This window comes from Sparus aurata, chromosome 18 (genome assembly GCF_900880675.1).
Source record: "Sparus aurata chromosome 18, fSpaAur1.1, whole genome shotgun sequence".
Taxonomy (NCBI): Eukaryota; Metazoa; Chordata; class Actinopteri; order Spariformes; family Sparidae; genus Sparus; species Sparus aurata.
Window position 1 is genome coordinate 25,850,667 of NC_044204.1, and position 27,467 is coordinate 25,878,133.

General features: G+C 41.9%; 1 protein-coding gene across 3 annotated transcripts in view; it reads right to left on the bottom strand.

Annotated features, from left to right (window-relative positions):
- Positions 1-231: 231 nt before the first annotated feature.
- The window catches only part of LOC115568899 (serine/threonine-protein phosphatase 2A 55 kDa regulatory subunit B gamma isoform), a 29,119-nt gene continuing 1,883 nt past the window's right edge, over positions 232-27,467 (bottom strand). Inside the window, exons 2-12 of one of the 3 annotated variants that reach the window (XM_030396629.1) lie at positions 25,658-25,812; positions 24,933-25,267; positions 20,997-21,153; positions 14,558-14,655; positions 14,143-14,308; positions 13,255-13,367; positions 12,353-12,530; positions 11,485-11,649; positions 9,665-9,834; positions 4,889-4,980; positions 232-2,344 (exon numbers count right to left, since the gene is read on the bottom strand). In XM_030396629.1, the coding sequence (XP_030252489.1) occupies positions 2,050-2,344; positions 4,889-4,980; positions 9,665-9,834; positions 11,485-11,649; positions 12,353-12,530; positions 13,255-13,367; positions 14,143-14,308; positions 14,558-14,655; positions 20,997-21,078 (1,359 nt within the window). In that variant the 5' untranslated portion in view covers positions 21,079-21,153; positions 24,933-25,267; positions 25,658-25,812 and the 3' untranslated portion in view covers positions 232-2,049. Of the gene's footprint in view, positions 2,345-4,888; positions 4,981-9,664; positions 9,835-11,484; positions 11,650-12,352; positions 12,531-13,254; positions 13,368-14,142; positions 14,309-14,557; positions 14,656-20,996; positions 21,154-24,932; positions 25,268-25,657; positions 25,933-27,467 lie in introns of those variants that run through there. The other 2 variants (XM_030396631.1, XM_030396632.1) reach the window with 2 other exon arrangements.

The following is a 27,467-nucleotide window of genomic DNA, read 5'->3' on the forward strand; positions in this document are numbered from 1 at the left end:
GAAGGAATTCTAGTCTGAAGATCAATTTGTCTCCAGATGTAATAGGCGTGTGATGACACCAGGTGGCGCCTCAGACCACCTGACTTCACTGCTATCACAGACTGTAATGAGGACCCCTTATAGGCCCATATAAATGGAGGCTATAAAGCGCACTCATTTCCATAATGACACTGGCGATTATTATCAGTCGTACCTAATTACATCGCAATAAAAACCACAGCTGTACGCTCATTGGATGCAATTTCGTTGAAATCTTTATTCAGAAAAAAAACCATATTAACATTATTTATAACTGTCCATTTGACAATTTTGTCATCAACATACATTAACACAAAAATATGTGAATCAACATTAGTTTGGTCAGGACGTGGCAAAAAAATTGACAGGTGTTTTTTTTTTCTTTTTTTTTTCCAAAAAGAGAAAGGATAAAAATAAAAGAATAAATTGTTCTCTAAAAATAAAAGCTTCTGCACATCAGCAAAGTAATCAGTGAGGAAGGCTGAAGAGATTAGAGGACCATCTCTCTGCTGCAGCTTTTGGAGGCGATCATCGATAAAGACGGCCGAGTTCGCAGTCCGTTTATGGATGTTAAAAAAAACTAGACCTCATACATGTCAAAAACAGAGTTGATATATACAGACACCATTTAGGCCCTTTAAATTTTTTTTTTTTTAATGTGTTTTTTTCTTTCAGAGAACAACATTAATTAAAACATTCCCCAATCTTCTTGGTTCTCAGTTTCAGTCGAGTAGAAAGAAACTGATTCTTGGACGGCGTCATTCAAAATGTACATGTAAGTGTATGAACCGAACACTGGTAAACATGCTTCAGTGCCCGAAGACACAAATAAAGGTAGGAGAGCTCGGTCATCTATGGTTACTCGTGCTGCACGGGGCCCCCGGGGGCCGCTGAAGCCTTTGTACAGCTGGGTCTAAATGGTTAAGAAGGCAGCCAAGTCAGTCAGTCAATTTATAAACACCTAGGCTAAATTGGTTTTACATGCAGCATCTTTTTGCTTGATTGTTGAAATTATTTTAATCTTTTTTTCTCTTTTTTTTTTTTGCTTGATTTGAGTTGTATTTAACGGCAAAGTAGCACACGACGCAGCCCCAGATGGGAAGCAGAATCCACAATCTGACAAGTTTCATCGGAGGAAACATTAATGACTGAAACACAGTGTGTGGAGCAGATATATGAGAGTGTGTTCTCATATTAGGCCGCGGTGTAGTAACCTATTAGCTTCTGCTTCTGTCTGCAAGACTGTGAAAGTTTTAACCTCACTGAACACGGTCCAGTGGAGCTCAGAGGCGTCTGGGTGCACTTAGGGTATAATAGAGGGTCCCGAGTTCATCCTCGCACATCACGCATTATCATTTTAAATTGTCAGCATCATCATTATTACCATCACTAACATCATTTTCACAGGAAGTTACAAAAACAGAAGTGGGGTAGAGCTGATCTGAAATCAAACAAACAGCCAGTTACATAAATGGCCCATTTTTCATCGCTGGTTGACAACCACGAAGGGCTTTCTGTTACACAAAACAGTGGGCAAGGGATAAGAATAGGCTTTGCTCGAGCACACAAATACAGAAAAGAGAGGAGGAGGAGGAGGAGGAAGAGGAGGAGGTGGAGAAAAAGCAAAAGAGCCTGAAGAACACAAAAAAATAAAAAAATTACAAACATGTAAACGTCTCTCTGGTCCAAGGGGAGGTTTATCCCCCTCAGAAGCTGAGCTGTAGCAATCAACACACCATCAAGCGCCATCCAGAGGTTAACAATCAGGAAGTCCACAGTTCGGACAATTTTGCAATCCATAATCCACTGCGTAATCCAGCCTGTTCCCTGTCTAGCCCTTTCTAGGTCCTTTCAGTTCTGGGAGGCCGGGGAGGAGGTGAGGGAGTGTGAAAGAGTAGACCTAGATGTGTGTATCTGTGTGAGGGTGCGTTAGGCATATTCCTGTGGGTATATGTCCGTAAATGTGTACATTCTGGCATAGTTGTGTGTTCAGGTGTAAACTCGGTTGTATCCACCGCCGACATCCTTTCATTAATGCATCTCAGAGTTGAGTTTGTCCTGGAAGATGTACAGGTTGTTGGTGGCTGCGATGGCGATGATGTTCTCGTTCGGGTGCCAGGCTGTGTGGAGGATCTTCTTGGTGAAGTCCAGGCTGTCCACGCTGATGTCGTCCTTCCGGCGCTTTCCTCCGGCGGCACAGACCCTCCGTGGCTTCAGGACGGCTCGGGGTTTGCTGCTCTCTCTCGACGCCTCCAGGGTCACGTCGCGCTTGGTGTTCCGGTCGAACATGCGGAAGAAGTTGTTGTAGGCTCCGGTCATGATCACGCTGAGAAGAGGAAGAGGAGAGGGGAGAAGTTGTTGAAGACTTAAATTGTCTTTTCTCTCTGAAATGATAAACTGGTGAGGACCTTCAGTGGCTACGCTACCTAAACATAGAGTCACTTCCTCAAAATTACAAAAAGACTTTTGTAAGACTTAGCCATTGAAGTATCTGGCCATGAAGATGGTTTCAGTAGTGTTTGGCTGGGTTTTAAGATTTCAAAGATTAATTTGTGGTGCTCACAGGTGGTGCAAAGAGTATTCACACCATTTACAGAAGTAAATGTAGCAATGATACACTATTGAAAATATCAATTCCAAGTAAAAGTGCTGCAGTCACAGTTCTACTAAAGTAGAGTAGTAAGTACAAAAGTATCAGTAAAATGTACACAAAGGATATATAGTAACTGTACTCATGATTCACAATGCCCTCTACCTGCTTCATGTGCTGTTGTTAAACTGTTATATGTTTTCTTTTATTATGGCAGTTAAATGAATATAGTGCAGTAAAAGGTACAATATCTCCCTCTGAATTCTGGTGGAGTAGAAGTATAAAGTAGTAAAAAAAATTCTGTACAGTACAAGTACAACAAACTTGTACTGAAGTGCAGTAATTGAGTGAATGTACTAGGGGTGGTTAATCGGCCCAATTTCCCGATTCGATTATTGAAGTCTCGATTCGATTACAAATCGATTTTCCATTATTAACGATTATCGATTAGATTTTCAATTATTAACGATTACTGATCTTCCATTTAACATCAGTCAGCTGCTGAATTATTTTACTTATCTTTTGAGTAACACCTCACAGCACCTTCAATATTATATAGTGTAACTGGAATATCAAAATTATTATTTTTTATTTGTTTTAAATGTAGTGTTTCACTGTTAAAATAAAGTTGCCAAGCTCAGCAGCCGGACTCATGTTAGAAGCATTGTTGGTGACGTGTTTCTCTATTCCCCACTTGTCTGCCATTGCTTTGAGAAACTCACACATATTTGCGCTTGTGTGGCTATCATCCATAGCTTTCGTCTGAAGTCAGAGGACATTAGCTTCCATTTACTGCTGACATAATGAGCTGTAACGGTCACATTAGACTGTGAGCAGAGTTGAGGGACACTTGCACGGAAAGGTTTGTCTCCTTGTAAAGATTTGGAATCGATTTAAGTGTGAAAAAGCTCCAGGATGGAATAACATATCTTGGCTCCAGACTGTGGAACATGTAGCGGAAGCCAGTAAGAGGAGTACTCCAGTTTGTATTACAATTTTTAAAAAAAATAATAATAAAAATAAAAAAAATGTTTTTTGTTTTTTTTAATCGATTTTTGGAAATTTAATAATCAAATCATAATCGTCAATATTATAATCGCGATTAATCAGTAATCGATTTTTTTCACCACTCCTAGAATGTACTTGGCTCTTCCATCAGTGACTCCCAGGATTGAGTATTTACTTATTTGTTTACTGGAAACTCCAAAGGTCTACTTTTAACAGTCCTTTTTTTTTTTTTACGTTGGATAATCAAGAAAAATGCAACGTCAACAGGAACTACTTTTTAGAATAAATACTTCCCCACAAAACTGTTCAAAGTTCAGTCTGTGGATTATCCGCTCTGAGATATCGCTGCCGAGTTTTCAAATGTAATACTTTTCATTGAGGAAAGTTTTTAAACGTGTGTCTCGTTTCAGCCAGGGGAGATTAGTCACAACAGGTGACATAATATTAAAGAGAGACAAAGTCCACATTGGAGGGAGGTTGTGACGGTGGATAGGTGGGTCAAACACAGGCCTCTACCCAGGAGATCAGGGGTTGAGCCTTTTTTGTTTTTATTGAGGTCATTTATTTACAGTTTCCAGTCGCAGCAGCTGTTTGTATGGAATCAGCACTGTTGGCTGCAGACACCTGGGCAGTAACAGCATCTGCTGCACATTAAACTGTAACTACATGCCTAGTAAGATACCTTAACTTTTCAAAGTTACCTTTATGGGTAAGTAAAAGTGTGTTTTTTTATACTTTGGCTGAACTGGACATTAAACTGTAAGCCCATTTATTTATTTATTTTATTTTCTAACAAAATAAGAGTTGAGTAGCTCTATCTGCCAATGGTATTCACTGTTAGAGAGTGTTTGGTCAGTAAACCATGCCTCTCCTTCTCCTGCTGTTCATGCAGTAAAAGAGAAAATAAATGCTCTGGTATCCCTGCTGATTTTATCCAATCAGGACAGAGAACTCCATAAACGCGGCTCCTCCTATAAGGTTAACAGGGAAAGCTACCAATTCCAGCACTCCTGGTTTATACTCCCGAACACACCAAATGAGGAAAAACGCTTGATGAAAAGAGACAAATAGAGATGCCTCGAAAAAAAGTAAGGAGTCGTGCAAGTGTAACTGCAAAACTGACAGGAAGTCAGCTAAAACGACAACACACTTAGAGCAGCTTTACTTTATACATTTGTAAGCCACCCAACAAAATATGCAAGAGCACCAGCGTTACAAGTTCAGTTATCACAAGAATAGAAACACACAAACACATGCAGAAACTTGCGGTACCTGTCCGAGCCGTTCCAGGCACACTCAAACTTGTCGAAGATGCAGTCGTTTTCGTAAAGGGAACACAACTTGCTGCGGAGGTAATCGTGAACCTGGAGGAGTAAACAGAAGAACACGGACACAAATGATTAAAAGTGAATCCACAAGTGCTTCACTCTCAGGTATTGACTCTCAAAATAAGCTATAAATAGAAGAGTGAGCAGATGACACACACACACACACACACACACACACTCACAATGCACAGACAAAACACATTAAATGCGGGCAAGTTGTAACAGAAACCTCCCTGACGGCAGCTCTAATAAGACAACAACTCCGCCCCTGAGCAATACGAGGGCCAGGAGTACATTTTAATCTGAAATCCTTTTCCATATCAGTAAATCCATTAACATCTAAAACCCACCAAGGGCACGGTAATAGAGACACACATGTGAACGCGCACACTCACACACATATTCACTGACTAATAACTCTTTTCCTCGAGCTTTCCCTTCGACCTGCCTGTGTCAGCACTGTGTCTGCCCGGTGATGCAAAGGCTTGAAATCCACACCGTCCTCCAGCCGCCGTGCTCTGCATTAAGCCTCCCCCCCTATTTTCACATTCTGCATAAAGTCAGCAGTCAACAGCCTCCTCGCAATCAATACACGGTCAAGCTGAGGTCGGCTCACAGCTGTACATCAAACCCGGTGACATTTAGGTTTTCCCCTATGGGTCTTCTCTGCTCGAGGTGAAATGATACAGTGTCAGCTGGAGTTGAATATACAATCTGTTTTTGTGTTTGTTTTCCAGTCGGCGTGATCTCTGATTTACAGTACTGTGTCTCATCCCTCATGGGCCCGTGCATGTTTTCCACTGTGTGGAAATTTACCAAAATAAGAGCGGTTTATCTCCCGACATCCTTTCTCTCTCCCTCAGTTTACTACTTTCTCATCCTCTTATTTACAAACTCGCCCCTCATTCTTCTCTCCTCTCATCACACCATCCTCACACCTCTCCCTCCTTCCCTCCCCCTCCTCCCCTCTCCCTCCCTCTCCGTGCTGCATTGCAGATCTAGGTGGCGGGCACTGTGTAAGGTATCCCTCCTTCCCGTTTTCACTTTATGAGTGGAGGCCCGGCAGCCTATAAATAGCTCCAGTGCGTTTTAGCCTCCCACTACTGGCTGCCTCATGGGTCCTCACACGTCAGGCAAACACACACACACACACACACACACACACGTTCACCCACACGCCCGCGGCAGGAATACTAAACACACACTGAAAGAAGGAGTTGATAAATACTTCTACTGCGCATAAAGGCATAAACAGGAGCTGGTGTGGCCTATTGTAAACACTTAGCCGTGAAACAAGAGACAAATCGAGTGTGGATGTGTGAAATATAACAAGCAAGGCCCTTTTTATCAGCATAGTACTTTTCAAACAGCATGTCAAGCCCACTAAATCATTATCGTACATAAATGTTAACATGATAATCTATTGTATTAATCTGCCAAACACACACAGACACATCTACAGAACACCCACAGATTCCTCTGGCGATTCTGCACATACAAGAAGAAGAAGAGGAAGAAGACGAAGAAGAAGAAAAAGAAGAAGAAGAAGAAGTGATTTCTCTGGCGTGAAATCAATGCAATAATCTTAAAAGGTTTTGGGGAAAAAAATCTAATCATCAGTAAGTACTGCGATTCTGAGGGTAAACCATCCTCCAACGATTAATCTCCGTCTCCAACTTTGCATATTTCCAGGATGACGAGCCCCTCGTTTCAGTAAAGGGACAGTTAGTCACGCAACAGTTTGAACAACGTGACGGTGATTTCAGTCACACTTACATCAACGAAGTGAACATTTACTAACAGTTCTTCTGTTAGAGGAAACTGTGAGCAGCAGCACTGGACTGGAAGAATAAATCCACCATATAACAAATGTCGGAACTGTGCTGGATTGAATCCAGAGAAGCCAGTGGGTGACAGATTAAAGGAGAAGCCCACATAGTGTGTCTTTTGGGTAAGGTGTCAGGTAGGGATGTGTGCAAGATTAGTCGCCTAGTCGACCCTACACTCACCGGACAGCAGCAGACACAGTAGTCTAGTTGAACCTTCTTATCAATGTACATATTTTATTTAATTTCCACTGAATCTAATGTGGACTTACCACATTATCATCTAATGATGCTTTATAAAAAACATTATAAACTAACACAGGCAACTGTTACATCTAAGATGTAAGGTATACAATATTTTTCCAGACTAAGGTTATTTTATATATCAAACTGCCCAATTTTGCCATTTTTCAGACTTTTTCTTTTAGTTTATTCGACTTGTCAAAGTTAAAACTTTCATTTAAACATCAGGGAACTTAGTCGTTATCCTTGTGTCAGGTTCACCACAAGCCACAACAGCTTCAATGCTTTTTGGAAAAGATTCTCCAAGTCTCTTGAACGCTACATGAGGGATGAACGCCATGAATCCAGAAGATTTAACCTGATATTGTGATTAACTTATGGTGTTGGAGAGTCTAACACATTTAAAATGCAGCTTTTATTCTGTACAAAGCTTTATATATGAAGAGACTGTCATTTTGTATCTGCTTTTCCACAATGAGTGAAGGATGCAGGAAAAATATCTCCTCGGAAATATATTTATTTCTTCTGAACTTTATTTGTTTAGTTTTTTTGTTATTGTTTTTTGTAAAATGTTTTATAGTTTTACAACAACCCTTGTGTTTCCAGTTGGGTACGGACCGTGGGTTTGTGTCATCTCTGGGGCTGATGTTTGTATTGTTAAATAAAAATGGTGGGTCTTCAAAAAAAAAAAAAAAAAAGAAACGTCTGCATTTGTTATGTTTTTCAGGTTTTTCATGAATTTGCCACCGACTAAAAACAGACGTGGACATTTTGACATCTCAGACCTACTGCAGTCTAAGATTCCAAAAAAAATTTCACACATGAGGATGAGTCAGTGATGACAGCGGGTGTTGGAGGTGTTAAAGACCAGAAGGCACTCTCGACTCACGCTCTGAGGGACTGCTACGTGATCAAACTTTTATGGGAAACAATTCTGAACTATATGGAATCCAGAGATTTGTATTTCTTGTATTGTGTCCCTTGGTTAAGTTTACTGTGTGACTTCTCTAATGTACCTGGACTGAAATACTGGAAAATATCTAATGTTTGGTCTTTGTTTCAATGATTAGCCTGGTGCTTAGAGAATGAGTCCAAATGTGCCAGAATCAGAAAAACATCAAAGATATAATAGTGATAACATCGAGATGGGGGACTTACAAATCTTTGAAGGAGCCGATCTTACGGCCTCGTTCTTTTTGTTCAAAAGAATGACTCATCATTCTCTTTTTTTCCTTTTCATCCTTAGAGGATGGTAGCTATTAGATTTATTTCTAAAATAATCATCACAATAATGACAGGGTAAGATTTAGATCAGATTTCACATGTGTGGAGTAGGTTTAGCAGCACGAAAAATGTTTAAAAAGTTTGAAATCATTATACAAAGTGATGCCATGTCTCTCTGCCTTGAATTTACCCTCTGTATGAAACGTGTCAGTAAATAAAGTTGCCTTGCTTGAATGCAATTCGTGCAACAATTAACTTAACGCTTTCATCAAAGGTAAACATTTTCTGCTCTTCTCCTGATTGGCTTCAGCAAGAGTTTGATTTACCAACTGGTGGTTTGATTGGATTAACTTAGCTTGTGGTAAACGGTGTCAGACAGAAGGTTCAACCAATCACCTGTGCTTTTTTCAAAGCGCCTGCCCTTTTCTAAAGAGACTTCTCAGATTGTTATGTGTAACAAACCATCTGACTAGTTAGTGAAATTTTGGCACAGTGACCAAAAAGGAAGACTCTCACTAAGGAGTAGTTTCACTTCGATCATGCCAGAGAGTCACTGAAAAAAACTTCACAGAGGTAACGTCACTAAAATATAATACTATAGCAAAGAAAAAAGAAAAATCTGATTAATAAAAGATTGGGCTAAATTTATGTTACATACGAAGGGAACAAATCTAAGCGAATCAGGTCACTGTTTGTCTTGGGATTGAACAATTAAAATAACAGATGTGGACAAATTGATTCAGCTAGATTATATAAAACCTGAAAAACATATCAAATATTATTTCTAAGACAGAACGAGCAACAGGTTGTGTGTGTTTGTTTCAGTCATTAGATTGTTGGTCTGCGTGTGGGTGGAATTTTGCGGAATTGTGATTTGGTTTATGTTCCTAAATTAAATGGTTTAAAAACAAAAACACATGAACAGGACTTTGCAGCAGCAGCAGCAGCAGCAGCATGTGGTGTGGATGTGAAGGTATCAGCAGAATAATAATTAGACCAGCCGGGTAAGTCTGTTGGCTATGATTGAAAATTAACAGCCAGCTGATGAAGCTAATGAATAAAACTGCCAATAAACTGGACAACCACAACTTCAATGTTCTGCTTGAACACACTGCAGACTATTCGCAGCGTGCCAGGCGTAGTTAGTGGAATACAGGTATATACTGACTTTAATTTCCAGCTTCTATCGGGTTCCATTTGTAGAAACATCATTATATTAGACGATCATCGCCCTCTGGGAGATGAGTGGATTCAAAAGAAAAATATGTTAATGCCTCCTCGCCTGCTGATCAGTTCACCTCGCTCAGAGTAAATTTGCTCATTGCCGGAATCTCATCACAACAGCTGCGCCTGAGAGAACATATTCATTTTTGTCTTCTTATGTGTTTTAATGCTCCCTCATGCATTTCATGTGGTCTGAAACACACCTGGTAGGTCTCTAGGGGCTTGCTCTCCATGTTAAGGTCCCAGACTTTGGCGGTCAGGTAGTCTCTGGTGAGCAGGTAGCGACCGCTGTGGCTGAACTTCACGTCGGACACGGACGAGATGATCTCTGAGAAGAAGGAACGGGCGCTGGGGTCCTCGGGCTCCTCGAACACTGGAGAGGCAGGGGGGTAGAGAGAGGGGGAGGAGGGGAATTGCCGTTAAGCCAGATAACACACAGAAACACAGTTGGATGTGTGTCTTTATGTCATTTGCAAAAATAAAAAAAATCTCTCAGACGAGCCTTCGTGTTCACTATATGAGGCAGACAAACTATAGTGTGTTAATGGACAGGTGTGTCTGCACAAATCTGCAAGAACAATCAAAGGTCTTCTATAAATAACAATACAAAGACAGGAAACTGGTAAACATTGACATTTCTTATTTAATGTAACAAACATAAAACTAACTTGCTGCTTGTTCGGGCACTCTATTGAACAGTGTTCACTGCACTGGTGACTCACACTGGTCAGAGCTGTAAAATTCACAGGGAAACTGCCTTTTTAACTTTGAAGTAAACATGAAAGCTGGGAAAGCATAAATCCAAGAAAATGTGGCATGAATGGATTTATTGTCCCATAAGTATAGCAAACTACTTTTGCTCTATATAATGAAAGAACGAACCTCCAAAGGAAAGAAATATAATGGAAAATAGTGAAAAATGAAAAGAAACATTTCGTGGCCCCTTTAAACATTTTTCGGGGAAATCAAACTTCTTACACTTTGAGTTGGGTATCCATGATAAGGATTTTTTTCAGCCTATACCATAACGAACTTGATACAGTTATACCTTTAGGTCAGTTTAACATTTTGGTTGCCTGCCATTTATCTTTTGTAACTTTGGATCATTTCTTTATCCATAAATGAACCACCTGAGGATTTGCAGGTCTCAATTAGTAAACTACAAATTGACTACATATATTTTACATTTACAGAACATATGTAGTGACATCTTGGAATGCACAGCCAAGGAAACCAGTCCCCACTCTTCACTACATGACCACACATTAACAGTCCCCTACAGTTCAATCAAGCCTTATCCAATATAAAATGAAACATACTGTATTTACATTCACATGATCTGGATTATTATTTGAATACGCCAGAAAATTGTACTCACTCATAGCCAGCCACTTACAGTAAATATGTCATTTCTTAAAGATCGATGCATTATTCTCTGAGAAATTCGTCTCTCATCAAAAAATGTGATTTCTTGCAATGTTAATGAAAGTGAGAAAAGATTCATGGATCCCTTTATCCAGACCTTCACTAAAAGTAAATGTGGTCTATTCTGGGCCAAGACCCATCCTCCATCCAATTTAAGTGGAAATTTGTTGAGTAGTTTTAGCATAATCCTGCTGACAAACCAATCCACCAACCAACCTACATATGGACACGGGCAAAATAAATTAACCTCTGGGATGGATAAAGTCTCCTATGCAAGTTCCTGCAAGTTGATTTTTATTTTCATTTCATGCCAAAAGTGATCACAATTTGTCCAGTGAGCGGGAACGAATGAATGTGTGACGCCAGTTTCACGTCAACCCATCTATCAAGGAGATTTCACTCATAACCATAAATGTGAACCTTATGGTGGAACCCAAAATCTCAAAATTATTAGGATTCATCATCTGAGAACCTTGAATGTCTATAAAAGCTTTCATTTGATAGTTGTTGAAATGTTTCATTTTGGTAGCATAGCTCATTCTGTGAAAAATGCTCAGACATGTTCATCTCCGTCCCAACTCTCAGCAGGTTTACTCACATTTGGAGTGTTTGTCGCACAGTGCTGCTTCTCTCATGTCACAGAGGCGCAGGGTGCCTTTGCTGCTGCTGTAGACAAACAGGTTACAGTGGTGGGGGTGGAACTCAGCCGCTGTGATCACCTCCGTCAGATCCTCCATGTTGGCTGGTTTGATGTCCACGATGTCTGAGAGAAAGTGTCGCTCAGGAAAAACAGCAGAGACTCATGGCCCCAGGGCACTTCAGTTTGCCTTAGCTTGGACTGACCTCCTCAAGTGTACGTAATCATTTATACAGTTTATTCATTAACTTACTCAATGAGAAACTGATTATATTGTGTTTTGTTCCATGTAGAAACCCACTCAGTTCCAAAATAAAAGCATGTAAAAGTGTATGTAAATGTATACACACACCCAACACATTGCAAATAATTTACAGACGATTTTAAAACTAATTTAAATATATCTCCAGGGGGATTGTTGGGAGTAAAGTAATTCCATATTCAGATAAATTGTAATATTATAAATCCTGTCTGGGTCAGGGATGTGACTGTACTGTGTCCTACTGAGCTGGATTAGAACCAGAAAGGAGTTGAAATATTTATGCAGCCTTTGAATTATTCATTAAGCTACATTTTCACTCCTTAAGAATAATATTCCCCTCCCCCAACACTGTGAGCCCTCTTGCATTTCTTTATACAACAAAGTGGGATTTGTTGGAATTTATTGAGTGTGTGTGTGGGCAGGGATTGATTACTGAGCATGTGTTGGAATCTATGTGCTCATATATGCAGGAATTATCTGTGTCTTTATACTTTCATAATTCTATTTCTGCTTCTACATGTCGTTTGTGCACCTAAAAAACTTCTCTGCACTCATATCAGAGGATACTGAAGCTGCGGTCGGTGATGTCCAGATGCCAGAGGTTGATCCTCAGGTCATCGGCTGACATGTAGGTCTCGTAGTCGGAGTTGACGGAGATGGAGTTGACGTGGTAGGTGTGGGCGTTGGCGAACACTCGGCGCGGGCTCACCTCCACCATGAGGTCCATCGGCTTCAACACCGGCACCTTGGATAAGAGTGTTTCAAAATTAGAGGTGGTCAAGAAACAAACAGTGGATTCAATTTAAATTATTTGTATTCTATTGTAAATTAATATTTAATGCATTACTTCCTTTGACATCAATAATATTTATTAGCTAGAGCCGCTCACTCACTCGCTTGATAGCAGATCAAATGCCAATTCAGTGCGTGACTTACAGCTCATTTGGCTGCATTTTCATACCTCTGCATTTGCATTTATAACATCATTTCGTTGACAATGCATGATTTACATTTTTATACACGGCTTGAATGTGTGTCCCCATTTGCATACAGCACAGTGGGAGACCCGGCGCCATACGAATACATGCTCTCTACAGAGAAGGACAAGTTGAGCAACCGTGGCTGCGGCATCCAGATTAGCAAGAAATCCATCACAAATACAAACACTGATGCTTTGACTACTTTAGATCCAGTGCAGATGTTTTATCACTCTATTGCACAGCTGGAAATCTAGGTTTTCTCCGCCCCCACACACTCAAGCATACACACATGTACGATTGTGCCAGTGACCCATTTTTGCACATGCAAACACAACTGTACCTACTGACCCAGTTATGTTCCACGACTAACTGCATGAATATGTTAGTGAGAGAAAGATTAGATAGATAGATAGATAGATAGATAGATAGATAGATAGATAGATAGATAGATAGATAGATAGATAGATAGATAGATAGATAGATAGATACCTGTAGGGAGGTGACAGTGGAGATGTCCTTGATGCGACCCTCCTCATCCTTTAGGTTGTATCCCTCCGGCCGTTTGTCTCTTTCACTCACCTTCCACAACTTAATGGTCTTATCTGTAGAAACAAACAGAGCCATCAAACAATGAGATAAGATCAGATATCATTTGAAAGCATGACAAATGATTCTAAGGTACTTGTTCATACGCTCTGAGGTGAGGAAGTTCTCTGGAGAGCTCAGATTGGATGTGATTAAATGTGATCAGTGTAGGCTGAATCACCTCATCTCAAATGGGTAAAGATGGAAGTCGAACATCTTTGAAAAACGAGCACTGTTTTAGACACTTAACTCAAAAGAAATGACTTAATAGACAAGATAATCCTCCACACGTCAATCTGTCAGCTCTGAAAGACCGCGTGGATTCTGAAACTCTAAATGAGCTAACAGCGGGGGTTCGTTTCATCAACACAGTCAAAGACAGAAAGTCTCTGTATTATATTGATAAAATGACAGCAAGGATTGCTGCAGCCTTACCCAACTGCTGAGGCAGGTCTTACATTTTTCATACCCTCAATCATAAATAATATAGTGCTTAAATAAATCAATAACAGGGCGCTCTGGGGAAAATCTATACATCTTCCAATATAGCCATAAACTTCAAGCATAAACTGATGATGGGACCTCATATCCCCGGCAGACTAACTCCTAATGCACTCTCTCTTTAAGGAAGGAAACTCTCAAATCGCAGTAACGTAATTTCAACTGCCCAGTCCTGCCTTCTTAAAATCATTCAAGTAAAGTGTTTTGCCACAAAATATCATCCGAGCACATCACTACTTCCACGTCTTCTCTGCTCCTCTATGATGCGTGTATGCGTGGGAGGCCTCTCACCATTGGTGGAGAGGAGGAAGTGTGCAGCGTTCTGCTGAGGCAGCCATCGGATCTTATTGATCTTCTCCTCGATCTCCAGACTTTTAAGGTAGTCAAACTCGGGTTCATGGCTCTGAAAGGTGCTGTAGACATTGTACTCTCCCTGGGAGAATGGCTCAGTCTTGCTCTGTGGAACGAAAAAAAGGAGGTATGTGGAAAAATGTAGCCATGCCTCTGTCGCCCCTGCTCATGTGAGGAAGTAGCGTGGCACAGCTGTAATGATACACTCTCTGACACAGCAGGGGCATCAACTATTTATCATTCAATCTAGACTGTAGCTGGAGGGGAACGGTGTGCGATCACCGCTGCTCTCTGAGCTGCAATGAAAAATGGTGTATTTGTGTGTATGAGTGTAAGTGCTGCCGTGTGTCTCTACCTCAGGTTCCCTCTGAAAGATGACCACTCGGCCCCCTTTGTCCCCTGTGGCCAGGAGCTCTCCAGTGTGGTTGAACTCAACAGTGGAGATGATATCAGCTGAGGAGGACATAGAGACGAAGATGGAGACGGTGGGGGGGGGGGGGGGGGGGGGGAGAACAGAGAGGGATAGAATGCCCATTAGCTAATTGACCACACATCATTATTCATCTTCATAATCTGTTTATCCGACTCTAAATTATTAAACCGAGGCAACAGTCAATGCATTAAAATGTAAGTGGATTAAAATATGCAAATGAATGTGCAGAATAAAACAATATTTGATCAATAACACAAATATTCTGCAATTGAGTGCAAGCCTTCAGAGAAAATATATGAGCCCACACACACACACACACACACACACACACACACAAACAGCTGTTTCACAGGAGGTGCAGGTGTCTCAGTGTGACACATACACAATGACGCACACTATGACACTTTGGTACACGAGATTACAATGTCACTTAAGTTCATCGTGTGTGTGTATGGGTATAATCATGCACTCTATAATCTCTGTAGCATCTAAAAGCGTAAACAGAACTCAGAGTGTAAATGCACAAGTAAATATCACTCCAGTATCACTTTTCAGGACAGTCATTTTCATATTTGCGACACTCGCTCCGTGTCATGAAACACCAACACTATCAACGCTATTAATCCACTTAGCATTCACTGACTCAGTGCTTTCAGTGGACCTTCCTGTACCACACAATACACAGGATGTGAAATGGAAAGCACTTCGCCGTCTAATGAAGGGCATGCAAGCTTCATATCTAGGTGATCTCCTCTGCGTTAGCCTCTGTACCGCTGTAGCTTATATGATGTGAAGCCAGGTAAAGTCATTTAATGTCATCTAAACCTTAAAGTTCAATCTAGCCGCACTAGTATGTGAGCCAATTTGCTAGTCACGAACGCCTCGTAACAAATAAATAAATAGAGGCCCATATCTTAACGTGCTTTGTCATCTTCAAACAGAACAAACAATTGAGGAAGTGTACAGAGTGTTCAGCTCAGATGTGGGTTGGACTGTTTCCACACTTGTAAAATACAAAGGCTGCGTTAAGGACAGACAGTTGCCGGTGATGCTGATCATGATGCTGTTGGCTTCAGTGACTGGATGATGTTCAAAATGGATTAAATCAACCACAGTCACAAAAAACGCACAGATTCTCAAGCTTTCATTATCTTATTTTGTCCATTAATTGACAATGAATCATGGTAAAGCAAAACAGCTCAGCAGGGCAGATGCTGGTGTCTGAGGCAGTACCTTTTAGACCAACAACCAAATCAGTTCACTAGAAACAGCAGAGACTCAAGAAGAGACATGAGAGCAAGATATAGTGTGTAAATAAGTGAGTTTTAGAGATGCTGGAGGTCTGTTTCTTTCCCCACATTTTACTGTTTAAACCTAATCTCTTCATGTAGGCAAGGTTTTTCTGGTTTTCCAATAGTAGTCTAAGAATCATTAGTATTGACTAATCAAGTTTGAATAGGCTTCTCTGGCATGGATGAAAACAATCCGTGAAGGGCACAAAAGAGTGGATTCTCACATCTCTAGATGCTAAGTGGATTGTAAACAATGACCAGCACACAGGAAAGAAGGTCTGAGCCTGTATATCAGACATTATTCAGATGTATGACGGACTTTAGCCTGGCTAGCTGTTCGCCCCTGGTTCCTGTCTTTATGCTGACATACGCTAGCTGACACATCTACATATCTAGCTATTATCATATTTAGCTGTAACATTGCTGGAATGGAACTATTGCAACTCACACAGTACTCAATGCAAGCAATACATCTGATAAACATATTCCCTCTCAAAACACAACCTTTAGTTATTTACAAATCAAATAAGGCAGGGAAGTGGAACTGCACAACTCACAGGTGTAATAATATGGTGGACTTTGACTGGCCCAATGTTCTAGCCTCCAAACCAGTCATGCCTCATTGAGATGTTTTTAAATTCAAATCCGCCACTGCGCTATACCAAATAATCTTCAAAAATGTCGTAGATTAGATTTCAGTATAAGGCTCATTTCAGACGCCTTATCCCACGAAGCCTCTGGCCAACGAGTCCACTGAGCTCAGTTTTGATAGTGGAGAACACGGTGCTCAATAAGCATTGACTGTAATAAAAATAGAGCGCGTTTATTGAGAGTCGGGGTGATTCAAAGCTGTAGCCTTGCCTATTTTGTGGTGGCCTTGAGAGAGGGAGGTTTTATGATGAAGGGGAGGCAGGGACTGCTCCTCAATCTTTACACCAACACAACCGTACACCTCACCCAGTTACTCACACATTTGAGTAACTGTATTACTGGTTGCCTCTTTCTCTCTCTCCCTATCATTTTCCCACTACTAACTGCACTGTTTCTTGATCTTTCAAACACACCGCAGTAGCTCCTTTATTCTCCAGTTTCAATTTCTGTCCTCTGTTCCAGGCTCTCGCTCGCTCTCTTGATCTCTCTCCCCCCTACGCGTTCTTTTGTCATTTCTCATCTTGTGTTCCCCAGTTTCGCTCTTTTGCCCCATTTCACTCTCTCATTTCCTTCCTGGTTGTCTGTCCACATTCGGCTCACTCTCTTTCTCATCCCTCCCCCACGGCACTCTGCTGCCAGCCTGTAGGTTAGCGTGTACGTACTGGTAGTGATGCTAGTGGTGGAAGAATGGGAAGGATGGAGAGGGAGGTGGAGGGAAGAGGCGCCGGGGCGGAGGCGGTGCAGGGGTCTGTCGGTGAGCAGGGGTTGCCATGGTAACAGGCTGAGCCAACCAGTAGGAGCGGTACTCGTTAATGGTTAGCCGTATATGGCAGTGTGGTGAAGGAGGAAGTGGGATTCATCAATCCAATCCTCGCAGGAAGAAGGAGCGTGGTAAAATAATTATGCCGCTGCAGTTTTGTCCACAAACATTGTTGAAGTAATACCAGGAGATGGAGCAGGCGCTGAGGTCCAAATTGAGGATATGCAGATAATTAATGCATACACGCACACATGCACACACACATGATAGCACTCCCAAAAAACAGACCCCTGCACATGAAGTGAAATTCACAAACACACGTACGCACACCAGTCAGCTTTGAATGCACGCAGTTCGTAATGATGCACAGAGAATATGTGTGTGCTTGATGCTTTGTGTATGTGTGTGCACATCCAACACATTAACTGATAACTGTGTCTCCACTCAAGTCGCACAGAGAAAGAGCTACGCTAAGCAAAACCACAGGAGCGGCACACAATGTAGCTGAATAAAATATGGAGCACACACTCTACTCTCTCATCCTCTGTCTGTTCTCAACCTGAGGCCTCTTCATCTTCCTGCGATGCTCCTCTTTTCCTCACACACACACACACACACACACACACACACACACACACACAAACAGAGCTCACACCCATCTGTCTCTCTGAGGCTCTTTATTAGAAAAGCACCACAGAAAAATAATCCTCTAAGAATACAAACAACCACTGCAGAAACAAGTATCATGAACTGTGGCTCTCCTCCAAGAGGAACCACTGGCCACTGTATTGATGTTGTGTGTGTGTGGGTGTGTGTGTGTGTGTGTGCGAGACGCTCTGTTAGCTTGTCAAGCTGTAAGTCAATGTCATATAGTGTTGATGTGTGTGTGTGTGTGTGTGTGTGTGCACGTGCGTGCGTGCTTGTGTGTGCTACAGTATAGCAAGCTAGCTGCGTCTGTCTCCCACAGACAGTCCATTAGCATCAGCAGGCCCGTCTGACTCATCGCCACACTGCAGGAGCTGGGGGAACACACTGTGACTGCAAGTGCACGCGCCCACACATACAGTACATTTCAGCACAGAACAACACATCGACATGAATGAACCGAATGACACGGAGAGGCTTAAAAAACATGCAAAAGTGTAAAAACACCAAACACTGAAGTGCACCGTGAGGTGTTGACAGCAGATCTTCATCAAAGAATGTTGTAGAGTGAATTAGTTGGTGAATAAGGAAGAAAAGTTGCTGTTATTCTTTTTATCATTGCAAATTGGATATAGTGAAAATTTAAAAAGTGTTGGTCGACCACAACAAGCGATTTTAAGACCATGGGCCCTTATTTTAGGACATGTTTGCAAATCCAACTAACAATCTAAGAGTTTCTCAAGACTGAGATCCTTGGTCCTAAAAATGTTTGATTGGAAATGTTTGCTTTTTATTTCATATTATTTTGTTTTAAAGACTATAGTATTAATCTCAAAACAAACTAACTGCTATAAAATGATGTATGTCACTGTCGACCAACCAAAAACATATCTGTAACAATTTTTCCATATTGGTTTAGTAATAGACATTATTTCCAGCATCTCAATCATGACGATTTACTGCATTTTATTTTCTTAACTGACAGTAAACTGAATATCTCATATCATCTCATATCTCATATATCTTCTCATGTTACATCTCATCTCCTCTCCAGAGTGTCTGTGTGATTTCTTTTGTGGACACAGCTTACGCTAATGACAAAATATATTCGATATATATGAGATATGACATGATATAGGAGATATGTGATGATGTATGAGCTATGGATAAAATATGAGATGAGATATGAGATATGAGATGAGATCTGAGGTATGAGATGAGACATGAGATGAAAGAGAGGAGTGACGACATCAGATATTAAATGATACATGAGATATTAGCTAATTACGAGATGATATATGATATATTGGATGCGATATGAGATGAAAGAGAGGAGAGAAGATATGAGATCAGAGAACAGGAGGTTTATGGGATACATGAGGCTGGTGGCGTAGGCTTAAGAAGGCGGATTTCCTGATTTCTCTTTGTGAAGACAACCACAGGGACACTGAGGGGCGCAGACGTCCTACAGCCCCAATTATAGATATCTTCGGTCTGAGCAAACACGGGCCATTAAAGCCGAGCCAAAAACACACACTCCTTAAAAGCGAGGACAAGCCACCACTCAGCAGGAGACGTGTGTGTGCGTGTGTGCTGCCGAGTGTGTGTGCATGCTGCAGCTCGAGCTCCCCGCATTTCCTGTGTACGTGTGCACAAGTGTGTGTACTCAATTACCCTGTAGAGAAATAAATGGGTTGGAGGCAGAGAGGCGGGGGGAGTGAAGGAGCCGAGGGGGGAGACAGCCGGAGGGAGACGTTAAATTGATCCCTGTCCTACAGTTTTGGAGTTATCTGGAAAAAAAACTGGTGCATGTGTTTGTGTTAGAGGTGCACATGTGTGGAGAGGAGTGATTTAAGCCCAGCACAGCAGGGGATCTGCCATTTCTCCAAACACACATCGGCACAATGGAGCAGAGCTGGTGTGAGCCTAATGGTTATAGACACAAACAATTAGAATCACAAACCAAGCCAGCTTCAAACACACCTGTAAACCTGCTTTGCCTGGTGGTTGTGAGGACATCGTATAGCTGCATGAATTGAGCTGGTGTGTGATTCATTTTTGATCAAAATCAATTCGTTTTCCGATGGATTTGTGACACTGCTGCATAAAAAAAGATTAGGGATTTAGCTGGTTTACACCCAGTCTAACCCCAGCAATACTGAAAACTAAGATTACGTGTTGACGCCTCATAAATACTCAAATGTAATCCCATATTCTGAGAGCTGTCGCCTCTTTCATTACACTTCAACTCTAATCTTTTTCTTGTCTAGAGCTGAAATGATTAGTGGGTCGACAAAATTGTTATATATATGTTATTTAATTGTTGTCTTTTTTGGGCAAAAATGCGTAAAAATCGCTGTCTCGTGTTAATCTTGGCAAGGTTTTTGTGTTTTTTATGACAGTAAACTGGGTTTTTGACTGATTGTCAGACAAAACAAAAAATATCAATAATCTGGGACATTGTGACAGGCGTTCATCACTATTTTCTGACATTTTATAGATCACATGATTAATCAATAAAATGAAAAAATGATAAGCAGATGAGCTGATGATGAAAAGATTGTGAGTTACAACCCTGTATTCGTGTGCATGGATGGATGTGAGTGTCTGAGAGCGTCTTCTTCCATACTAAATAGAGGCATAAGAATGATAGCTGTGCTTTGAAGGAGACGGGGTGTCATCTGGTCAAACTATTTAAAGAAATCAATCACACACACTCACACTGAAGCAGGCAGACTAGGACAAAAATAAAGAAGCAAGTACAAAAATAGAGACGCACAAAAAAGAATGAGGCAGACAGACAGAGACAAAGTGATGTTTAAGATATTTATAACACTCAGACTCACGTGAGAATTCACCTGATTCAACCTACTCACACACATGTTACTCTCACATCACACTCGCCCACACGCAGCAGCACACACATTAACTCTCACATCACACAGTGGGGTCATAGGGCGCAAGTGTGCGACACAGATATGACCTTAGGGATAGAAGAGGATAGAGCACACACCTTCAGTGTAAGAGGCAAACGGCTCGGGCTCCAGAGAAAGGGTAGTGATGTCGGAGCACAGCACCTGGATGGGGCTCAACATCCTGGGGGAGGACTCCAGGGTGGAGAGGGGTGGACGGGATGGGCGGAGCTCTTCAGGCTATAGCCAGGAGCAGCCCTGCAAGAGGAGCAAGGATGGAGGGGAGGGAAGGGAGGAAGGAGCAGAGGGGAAGGAAGGAAGGAAGTACCAGGGAGGGTGGGGTTAAGGGTAGGGACTGAGTTACTGCATAACCACATTTGGCCACGAGAACCCACCAGAGAGAACATTACTGATGGTGTATGCATGATCATTCTGTAACTACACAACATGAATTGTTCACATGTTGAGTTTGGCAGGAAGGCTAGCAGGTCATGCGGGATGGACAGAGATAGCTCGTGGGACAGAGTCTTAATATGTAGACGTGGAGAGGCTCAGGCGTCCTCCGAGGTGACAATGATCAACAATTAGAAAAGAGCAGTGAGAGCCGGTGAAAGCTCAATTAACTACACACAGGCATGTTGACTCGCAATTATTTCCATTACTAATTAGTCAATTAAACACAATGACATGTACTCATCACAGGTTGAGAAAGCACAAAGCAATTTCTTTAAAGTTTGTTGGAGCAACAGTAAGGGATTTCAGTGCATAAGACAGACAAAAAAATGTAGGTTCAGATTCTTTATTTGACTGCTTTTAGGTTTGTTTTTACAGACGTTTGGAATAGTTAACATATTGTACCTCATCTCCAAATACTGCTGCTGAGCTGTCAGCCCGAAAGTGGAGCTGGAGTTTGAGTGGGCATTTATGCTGAAAAGCAGGAATAGGAAGAAGACAACTCCCCATGCTTTGCAGGGGAACTCTTAACGACAAAGGACTTAAAATAATGGCAGAATGTGGACATTTCAATGGGGTTTGTGGTGGTAATATCAATATACAATAATTTCACCATTTTGTGATGCTTACATTAATAATTGGTTTTAGTTTATGGGGTCTTATTTCAGTTTATTTCCTGACATGACCAGCATAGCAAATATGGATCCTACATCTGATGTTCCTTCTTTTCAGCCAAATCATGCTTGGTGTAGGCTCTAATAACGAATGTGATTCGCTGTCGTTCTCATCCTGCCACTCTACACTCGTTCGAAGTGACTGAGTGGTGCTTGAACTTCCTTACTAAGGAACGCTTGTTAAATTTAAGTTGCTTTGAATGCATAAGTAAGCCCAGTTTTTATTTTGAATGTGTTTAAATGTGCTTGATATGTTTAAGCTTCTAGTCTGATAGAATATTTACCATCTGGCCATGCTATTCGTCAGGTCAGGTTTGTTCAGTTCAGAATTATTTTACATTATTCTTTTGTTTAGTTTTAAGAACCCAGATTTAGTCATTTGATGATGTGTTAACATTATGCAACTCTGTTTTTTTTTATTGACTTATATTTGTTTGGCTAAATAAAAGACTAACCTTTTGTCCCTGCCTTTGACAATAATGACATTCTTATTGTTTTTGCTTCCAGTTTTCTTTATCATTTTGCATTTTCACTTAACATTGATACTTTTGTGTACAGTACGTTGTATATAATAATATCTGCTATCATTATCTATCTGGCTAGCATTATCGATGATATGAAAGCAGTCTTTAAAAAATAGAAAAACTATCAATAATGTCCAAATTCAGATTTGTAGCAAGGTTGTAGCAAAGTGGAGACATTGAGGGGGGCAAAAGCAGTGAGAGGAAGGGAGTAAGAGATGGAGGGAACATGGGAGGGGAGGGGAGGTCCAAGGTAGAGGGAGGTTAAGCATCCCTGCCCTACAGGAGTTAAAGGGCAGGGGAATCCCCACGGGAAGATCTACAGACACACTGTTATGTATGCACACGCACACACAGAAAACCCTTGCGGACTCACACTCATACATACACAGACCTGACAAACAAAAAGACACACGGTACACACTCAAAGACACAGACCTGAATATGAAAGCAACACAGGACAAAAAAATTAAATAAAGATGGAGACACACAGGAGCTAACACAACACACCCAAGCATAAAATGACATGCACCACCTCTCTGTCTGTCTACCACACACACATACAGAGGCACATTGTGTTTGAGCAGCCTTTAGAGCACTGTTGGATAATTGTTTGGCAGACGCGCCACTTCAGCACCGGGCAATGCTGCGAGTTGCATTAGAGGGCCGATTGGGGAAAGGGAGAGAAGGGGGGAGGCAGTGGGGGATGGAAAAGTGGGAGGAGGACGGGGGGGTGGGGTGAACATGGAGGAAAGGTGGAGGGGGTTGGAGTGGATGTGGAAGAAGAGGCAGGTAATGGTTCATTTTCGCTTATTTGTGACAGGAAATCACCTCATTGTTTTTTGTTTTTTTTCATTAGAGGAATTTTTGGTGATGTTTAGATTGTTACAGCACAACTTGCACTTCCGTCTTTTCTACCTCTTCTATTTTCAGGCTGTTCATGTGTTGCTCAGACCGACAGCGTTCACTGGTTTGTCCACCTTGGTGTGAGCTCATCAGCAATTCACCCTGAATAATGTCCATGTCTGCCTGAGATGTGTGGAATAATTAATACTGCCATTATTGGTGGGTGGAGACGACCTGTCAATCATATTGGCCAAGCGTGAAAAGCAGCATGTTTATCATCACGGACTGTTGCTATGGGGATAATGGATGGTTGGTGATGGATGTTAAGAGTGACTTTCTGCCACTGTAACATTAAAAAAAAAATCGGAAATGAGCAGAGATACATATTTGGTCATGGAAACACTGTACGCACAAGTCGAGATGGACGCTCCCACACACGGAGACAAACAAAGGCACACACGCAGATATTCCTCCATCTCTCACTCAGCGTGGACACACATTGCACAATCAACAGGCAGCGCTAAAGGTCCCCCCTGAATACGGTGCGTGCTTCTGTGTGAGGGAAATGATATTACAGCACAGACACAGGAAGCATAATTCCCTTTTCTGTCGTGATATGAGGATCACAAATGAGCTCACAACACGTTCGTGACCCTCAAATGATAATCCGCTGTTCTGGTGTAAGAGGCGTGGTGAACAATGAGCCGAGTGTAAGAAACAGATTGGGGACAGACAGACAGGAAAGCTAGTGTGCAGGTGAGATTAGTGGTGTAACTGAGATTAGGAGAAAAGGTGGTTCTCCGGGGTTATAATCCATCTGTTTTATGAAACAACCCAAAGGAATTCAGTGGTTTGCATGACTCGTGTGCTGCTGGACTTTGTAATATTGCCCTGCCTGAGAGTTTGGCTATATAATAATCAAATTGACACCTGTTATAATCAAGTGGAGGAAGTAACAGTGACTCAGTCACAATATGAGAGGTGACATGTCGTGGATTGAGTATGAAAGAACTAGCAGAAATTTTGGCTGTTACAGAAAAGAAAAAAGTCTTCTGCCAGCATTCTCCTCTCTGACAATCTCACGTACACACACACACACACACACACACACACACACTCACTCTCACACACACACACAAACGTTCGAACACAGGCCAGATCAATTCTTCCCTGCAGTGTAGGAAAATAGCTGAGTTACACAAGGTGAAAAAGTGGTTACGAAAGCACAAATAAACAAAACAAAAACAGAATGAAAGGTGCAGGAAGTGGGGAAGGAGAAGAGGGAAACTTGCCTAAAAGGGTTTAGTTTTTCACCCTAGTTCGTGTTGCTCTGTCTGCAACTCTGTCTGAGCACTGATCAACACGGAGCTTACAGAAGATTAGGAAGCCGTCCTGAGCTTGTTTTGCTGACCAGCATACACACATTTTATCACAAACACATACACTCCACAGAAGTCCAAAACATAGATACACACTCACATGTGGGCACACTTAAAACACACACTTTGTAACATATAGACTGCTTCCTCTGTCGTCTTCTTACCTTCAGTCACATAGTTGTGGTCGGGGAGGAAGCCGCGGTGGTTGAGCGTCGGGGTGGCGTCAGTGTCTTCGCCCATCGGCGGGGCTGGGGGGAGCGCCCGTCTCGGTGGGGCAGCGTGGTGGTGGCAGATCGGTGGTGAAGGGGGTGGTGGGGATGCCGGCCAGCACAGCGCCCATACTGCTGCCCGCCGACGCCTCCTCAGCACAGGGGTGCAGAGCCGGGCATTCTATCCTTAAATGAGGCAGAGGGGCAGGTAGGGAGGGAGTGGGCCAGTCCCGAAGGAGGGATGGGTGCGTGGAGGTCCGCACAACTGCTTCTGAGGCCCAGACGCAAACCTGCAGGAGGAAAATTATTATTACTGAGTTCAGAAACTGCCAGGGATGAGCTTGATTTGTGCCTCACGAGTGATGTGTGCACGAAAAATCCAGTGCACCTCGTGTCCACCCTGCAGCTGCTGAGTCCAGGTGTGGCCTGACCAATTCTACACTCTCACAAACACACACAACATACACAGCTCTGTGCTCTCAGAAATAGGTAAAGTCTTGACTTGTTAATGGATGCTCCAGGAGAAGAGAGGAGAGGAGGTGAAGAGGAGGAGGAGAGTGGGGGGAGGGGAGAGAGGGATGAGCAGAGCCCCTGGTTGGTGTATCTGCAGTGCTGCTGCTCCTGCAGTAAACTCGCACGCATTGGAAACACATATACAGTTGGATAAAAAACACACTCACCTACACACTCGGCAGCTTGCAGGTCAGGTACTCCTCAGTGGATCCTCCATGAATAACGTCTGTTTCCTCCTCAGCAGCTAACTGTCTCTGTTTCTCGGCAGTTCCAGGATGAGGAGGAAAATCCGACTGACCCTGGTTCTGCTGCAGTCTGCGCTCTGGCGTATGTATGAAAGGCAGAGTGAGAGGTAGAGAGAGGGGGAGGGAGAATGAGAGAGTGAGAGAGAGAGGGAGAGAGAGAGGGGATCTGTTCTGCTGCGCTGGTACGTGTGTGATGCATCAGAGTAGGCCCCGCCCACTCCTCAATGCAGCCAATCATCACAGAGCTGAGATCTGCCTGACCGCTGACTGCAGGTGATTAAATATGAGGGAGAAACAGAGAGGGATGGAGGGGTGGGAGGCAGAGCGGAAGTGGCTGAGTGTCTTATAAGGTTGTGACTAATGAGAGAGAGCATGAGACTGTTTCACTTGACTGAGTGCTGAGTATGAACCACAGTACAGTGACTACTACAGGATTCACCTGGAGACATTATCCAATTAGCACAGAGATGACTAACACACCACTGACACAAACACAGCCACACACATTTTAATACACAGCGGAGTCTTGTCTACACAGGTCGGCAGAGAAGGGCAGGGCTGCGCAATGACTCAAATACTATTTGTCATATTCTGATGTGATTTTATCAAGATATCACTCTAGAAATTTCCGATGTTCAACTTTAGGGATTTTGGGGAATAAGCTTGTCTTCTTTCCTATTTAGAGTTAGATGAGAATATCAATATCACTCTCATATTGTGTTAAATATGAAGCTACTGTTTCGTTGTTTTTGAAACAATGACAATAAACATCTATTCTGTTCTATTCTACTGCCAACAGTTGTTTAGCTAAGCTTATCTTAACATAAAGACTGAAAACAGCTACTCCAAGGGTAACAAAATGTGCCTATAATTAGCATGGGATAGCTTGTTTGTTAAATTCATCAAAAAACAAACAGACTGTAAGTTGTGACTTTATGGGGGATCATGCACAGCAGAGTCTTGTTAGAGACTCGAGGAAGTCACTGAACCCGGCATGAAAAATCTGGCACATAACCATCAAAAAAATCGCAACTTCAGTTTGTAAACAGATTAAACAAACAAGATATCATTTTAATTAGTGAGCTCAGAGGTTCTGCAATTGTGTCACCTTCGGAAAAATCTAAACTAGCCTTTTCCACCTGTTTCCACTCCTTGTGCTAAGCTAAGCTAACATAAATTAAGATAACATTTCATAAATTGGAGACTTGCTTTTGGAAATTTGCTCTTAAGCTAAATAATACTCAAATAATCAAATTGATTTTCTGTAAATCAACCAATATATCAATAATTTTTGCTCTAAGAGGTTGCATCCATACTCATGGACTAATAGTGCACTCATGTGGTGTTGGAGAAGAACATGTAAAAGTCGGAACAGCAGTTCTCAGACTTGCAGACTTTGCAATGTGGTACTAGGTTGTTATCATTAGTGGTTGTCAACATAGAGTAGCCCTATTTATCAGTATTAGCCCTGATAAAATGTCAGGTAAAGCAATATTTTCATGGGTGTACAGGTGCAGCAAAGGGTCTGCAACAAAATCACTTTGTAAAATAACGCTTGTAACATCAATCAACATGTTGTTTAAATGCTCTACGCATAAAATGCAAACCATCTTCTTTATAGCATCCAAGTTGTTTCTACATAACGACAAACAAAAGCTTGGATTTTGGAAAAACACGTGCATGCAGGGTTAGTGTCAGCAGGATGAACACAGATGAACACTTGATCACCCAC